At 42.8% G+C, this 6,000-nt stretch overlaps 1 protein-coding gene across 1 annotated transcript; it reads right to left on the reverse strand.

The window, feature by feature from the left end:
- Nucleotides 1-4,092: 4,092 nt before the first annotated feature.
- Nucleotides 4,093-5,425, reverse strand: PENARI_c030G02344 (S8 family peptidase; the record flags this gene model as incomplete). Its single annotated transcript, XM_022636365.1, has 3 exons — nucleotides 4,093-4,334; nucleotides 4,407-5,052; nucleotides 5,120-5,425. The coding sequence occupies 3 exons, from the start codon at nucleotides 5,423-5,425 to the stop codon at nucleotides 4,093-4,095; spliced, it is 1,194 nt and encodes a 397-aa protein (XP_022483758.1).
- Nucleotides 5,426-6,000: the final 575 nt, after the last annotated feature.

Below are 6,000 nucleotides of genomic sequence, written 5' to 3' on the forward strand. Positions count from 1 at the left end.
TATTGGACGGACCAGCGTTCAGTCTCTTGATACAATCAACCTTATTGTATTACACGTATAACTGGGCCATCTACCTAGCTTACCTATCCAAACCTAGAGACTGCGTGGTCCCACACTATAAGACCTATAGACTAACGCCCTAGATAGAAAGGTATAGCTCTGCTCTAGTTTCGCAGATTCTTGTATATCGCGATCTAAAAATATTTCCCGAATATTATTAGGCCTATTACTCTTCTATAGATATAGTGTCGCCTATACTAAATAAGGAGCCTTAATCGCAACACATTAAGTACTTCTAGGGCTATAGGCAATTTTGTGAACCCGGCTTACCCCTTAAACTTCTAGCGTATATTAAAGAAAGTATTTTGATATAACCGGAAATAGTGGAAATATAAAATCGGATTGAAAACTTTGAAAGCTGTAACGATAAAGTTTCACTTGGGGCAGAGAAGTTAAATTTACGTAAATTAATAGTGCGAAAGCGTCGATCTAAGCTTAAGTAGTATCAATGTTAATAGATATAATAGAGAAGAGACTAGAAAATCCTTAGTCGCGGTAAAGACAAACCGGTCTTATTAGAAAATAATATTTTCACGCGAGCTTAGAGCCTAATAATACTGGAGGTAGGGCGAATTGTAATAGCTATAGTGTAACGGAGTCCTCAGGAAGCATGCACAGATCTCTCGCACTGCCAGAGGATCAACATCATACAGGTGTCGACACGTCAGCGTTTCCTCACCGTAACGCTGATCCCCCATGTTAAATAGTGCACTCCAGGAGAACCTAGAGGTTCTCCAAGAATCAGTCTCTGTATTCCTCCGATATACTACTTGCTTCCCAGGCATCTTCGTCTTACCTAGTTGACAGGCTCTATCCTGCAAATACTAGACCCCTCTTCTTTACATATAGCCCTCACTACTAAGCTTTCCTTTAAAGAGAAACTTCTCTTTGTCTAAGACCTATAGACTTAGTGTGCCCGCGAATTTAATATTGTCTATTTACTAAATAAAGAGCCTATTAAAGGGCTCTACCCTTCTAAATATTGCTAGATTAATATTAAAAGGTAAGTAGTCTTCTTTATATTAGATTATAGGTACTAATAGACTTTATTAGCTTAAAAAAATGTGAAAGAAGCGCTTATATTTATAAATATATACGGCGTGAGAAAGCGATTGATTTATAAGTCTTAGAAGCACGAATAAGATTCTATTATAAGTGTATAGAATAGTACTTGTCCTATTAGTAGCGAGATTATTGCGCCGAATATCTCTAGATACAGTAAATCCGACACTATGAAGTAATTAAATACCGTTATTCCGTTATTCGTCCTAGATACTACCCCTTCTGCTTATCGGACTCTAGTCTTCTAGCCGACAAACGCTTAGATTATTAGCCGCGAAGTTATAACCTAATAGAATATATTGAGAGTTAATATATTCCTAATATTAATTAGCCCCTTTTAAAACCACTATATAGATATATCTAAATATTTAATAGTGAACGCTAGTTACAATATCACTTACACGATAAGCACGGACTTCACTAAGCTATTTAGAAATCCCTAAAACTACTAAGAAAGAGGAAGCGCTCTAGTTCTGGCTCGGTCGATCCGGTTCCCTGAAAAGGAGCTGATCGTATCTACACCGGACCAATAGAATGCTTAATAGGGGCTGTCCGCCAATTTGATTCTTTCTCGAACCCTCTTTTAAGACACGCTATATACAGTACCTACTAAAGTCGATATCCTGATCCCCGCTCTTGGCAGTATTCTAGTATACATATGTAACGATAGCCTAAAAACAAATTATGTATTAGTCCTGCATGTTATCTGAGCTGCGACGTTTTGCAAACAATTCAAAATAGAAGGACATTGCCGTGACGTTATCATTGCGGAAGAGATTTCAGTGATAGTCGGTAATTCGGGGTTAAGTGTATTTGGCTTGCGTCGACGAAGGAGGCTAAATTGCTACATAAACTTGGTGCGTATCGTGCTCTTCCTGTATAAGAGCAAGTATCTCGATTTTGCTGGTTTAGCTGAGACGCTAGGGATCGTGCGGAACGACTGCAGCTCAATATAATGGGGGGTTGCTCTAGGACGTAACGTGGCCAATAAGAGCTGATGCTTCCGTTTGATAGATTATCTGCTAATAGGATTGCGGAGTGTTCCCTTATAGTGGGTCTCCTAGCTAGGTTCTTTGTTTGTCATAGATGATTTTCCGTTTAGCAAACAAAGAGAACTGCGAGCAAGGATGTGAAAGGAGAACAAATGGAGCCTGAAAGGTACCCCTGACTCTTTGGTTCTCAATGATTCTCCTAAAGCCCACTCTTAAATCTAAACCTCTCTATCCGCGAAGTGCCGTCACTTATCTAATCCTGCAATGTCGAAGAATAATCTTCTGCGCGAGCTTCTGCCGAGGGATAAGGAATTTAGCAACTATTATCTGAGATTGGACTCGCCGACAAAACAGCGACGTAATGCCTCTCTGGCCTGTACCGAGTGCTAGAAAAAGAAATCTAAGGTTAAAACTATCGTTCCTCTATTCGACGACAGAGCTGACCTAGTGTAGTGCTCTGGTACGACCCCTTGCACGATATGTATGACTGAAAGTCGTAAATGCTTGTATTATCTAGCCCGTGATCGGAGACGTAAGGCTTATACCGCCGAGCTGCTAAACTTCTGTGTCGCCCTTTGCCGAATGGCTGCTAAGCTGCGCTCTGGAACGCCGAAGGAGATATCGTCGTTGATTTAGGAAATTCGAAATCTGCTAACCGACTAAGATACCGTTAATTATCTTATTCACGGACACGGAATATCTAGTGATGTGTAATGTTCTTTCTATTCTCACTTCTTGGAAATTAAGACCTGTCCACAATCGAGGTGAACAATAGCTTGAGTACTATTTCATGTAGCTAGGTGCTTCTAGAGCTACTATATCAAGAAAGAAATATATATGCTGCAATTCAAAGCGCGTCATTATATATAGGTATTAAATAACTGCAATGCAATAATTTGTTAGTTGGATGATTGAAATTCACTCTCTGACAGTTCTCAAACGTCTTTATATAGTACACCCCAAGGGGTGCGACTACCTACATTTTTCCACTAGTTCATTGGGCCCAATACCATGATGCGCTAGTTTTTACGGAGTCCTTCTGATATACCCAGCTATTTGCCTAAACCCGAATTTTGATACCCGGAGTTGGATCTTATAATAATTATTCTCCTGCGCTTTCGATACTTTAGTAAATATAGACAAACCTTTTCAGGAAATCAAGGTCATAATCTTCCTTATTCAAGACATCAATGTACAGATTAGCCTCGATTTCCTGTGGTAGGAGATTCCAAGCGCGGGGGAAGAATATTGAATTGTTTGATTTGACGGAGTCACGACTTTCTCGAGGTTGCTCAATCGATTAGAGTTGGTTCCCTCGAGCGCACCAGGGCTTGGCTCATCGCTTGAAGGTGAGTTGGGCGAAGAAATGATAATGATCTCACTGGTGGATTTCGCGCATACACCGCTTGGAGTACACGAAGTAGTTCCTTCAAATAAGTACCTTTCGACCCGCTCTGACTTCCGTCTGCAGCATCTGCGCGAAGAGCAAGATATCCAATGCCACAACCATACCGATGGTCTTAACAAAGCTGGCTTTCTTGAGCAAACTACTAAAATCCGAGTCTTCAAGTGCCGTAGCATTCACGTCTATCACGTTGGATGACAAGGGAGTCTTTCCTTTAATAGCAAAATTGTGTAACTATAGGATTATACCCAGGTGCATACTTTCTGTAAATTATGTCAAGTTGATTTCGAATATGACTATAAATTTACTATTTACTAGTATATCATTGAGCCATGAAGATTCTCGTTACCCTAGGAAGTCATCTAGTTAGCACGATATTTTATAGTTTTATAAAATATCTCCGCACACTTCAATAAGAGTAAGATAAGCTGAAGCTGAATAATCCAACAGACCGTGGCGTCTAACACGCATGAATATAGCCTCCATTGGCTTTGCAAAAGCCCGTCTAAGAATATAAACATAGCCATCAACGGGGCCATAGTTAAATCATCCGCCACGCTATGAGGTTACTCATTAAACGTTGATACCATTGTATAGAAGTTTGCTCGTAGTGCCAGAAGGAGCCCTGGAGATAGACGAGGTAGCAAGCTCGACAAGGCGTGCACAAGCTTTATCAGCTGTCACGCCCTCGAGAGCAATCAGATATGCAGCAACACCAGCAACGTGTGGAGCGGCCATGGAGGTTCCAGACAGGGTCTTTGAGCCACCACCAGGGTATGCAGCTGTGATGCTCTGCCCGGGAGCATAGAGGTCCACTGTAGTAGTACCGTCAGTACGCTGCTGTGACTAGAAAAATTCTTCAAACTAAGGGGAGGTGGAGCTCTTACCAACAGATCCGAAGTTAGTGAATGAAGCACTGCCATCTGAGCTGGTAGAGGCCGCGATAGTGCATACTTCCGAAGCAGAAGCAGGGGAGCTGTTGCTCGCATTCTCGGCTTCATTTCCAGCAGCAACAGAGAGGAAGATACCGGACTTAACAACATTGGCAGCGGCGTCATTCATAGCCTTGGAAAATTCACCACCAAGAGACATATTCATAACAGACTTTCCAGTGACCCCGCGAGACTTTGCATCTTTAACAGCCCAGTCCATACCAGAGATGACACCCGAATTAGTGCCAGAACCATCGGCACCAAGGACCTTGACAGCAACGAGAGAGGCCTTCTTCGCAACACCGTACTTGCTACCGGCTGCAGTAGATGCAGTGTGGGTGCCATGGCCATTGCCATCGGTATTATCATTATCAACAGTGTTAGTACCCCACTTAGCGCGGCCCCCGAAGTCGGAATGCGAGATATCAATCCCGGTGTCGACTCCATAGATCACGACGCCCTCACCGGCAGTGGAATCATACACATAGTCGGTAGCACCAGATTTCTTGCTAGATATGCGAGCAAGACCCCATGAAGGAGCATTAGATTGAACCACGTTCGCGGTTGCGTTCACAATCATGTCTGGTTCAATGTACTTCACCTATATTTCCACGAGTTAGATTGCAAAAAGCTCCCGAGGAGTCAAGATTGGTATTGAAGGAACATACCGCCGGGTCATTGGCAATATCCTTGACGGTATCCTCGTCGAAGCTAGCGCTGTACCCTTTCAGGCCATTGATTTCGAAATGCTTTCCTGGTCCAGTCTCGCCATTCTTACGGCGAGAAAGACGAGCATGAACATTTGCAGCCCAGTCACGATGCGTTTTAAACTCAGCGGTACTAACGTCATCGTTCATGACAACAATGTAGGAGCTAGGAATGACCGCGTCGGTTTTACTGGCGGTAAGAAGAGTACCGGCATCGACGACTGCTAGAGTTGCAAGGCACGTGACGAGGACCTTCAGGAAACCCATGATTGTAGTTTGAAATGATATAGATCTGAATAATATAATTTTAAACCCCAGGAAGATGTTGAATAGAATCCTCAACTTCGGGACAGAAAGTTCTTTTTTAAATATACAGAGAGTTTGGAGAGATACTCATCGCCGCCGGTATTCCGGTCTCAACTCCATCTCTATTATCATAACCTGAGGATGAAAATGATGAGATATCCTCAGCCCCGACGGAGAATCAGTAGATTAAACGGAGTAACTCATCGCTTTAGCCAACGATCTTTCTTTGATTAAGTGACCAAGGAAATGCCAAGGTGCCAAGCAATTACGATTGTAACGCTCCCATCGCCAACGCAAGATGTGCAGAAATAGCGATTGTCTATAGCAAGCCTAGTCCCAGATGGCTATCATAGAAGGTAACCACGGGGGATTGCGGGCTCTAGGGCTCATCTAGCCGTTGAGGAATTTAATCTTCGTGCTGAAGATTCTAGCGGAGAAGGTGTGATTGTGAATCTTGGCGACTCATTTTTAAATCGATTGCGACTCTTTGCCCGTCGGTAGTCCGAATAGATGGTGAAGGGTCTTGGCTAGGGAGC

Source organism: Penicillium arizonense (genome assembly GCF_001773325.1).
Source record: "Penicillium arizonense strain CBS 141311 chromosome Unknown PENARI_contig030, whole genome shotgun sequence".
Lineage (NCBI taxonomy): Eukaryota > Fungi > Ascomycota > Eurotiomycetes > Eurotiales > Aspergillaceae > Penicillium > Penicillium arizonense.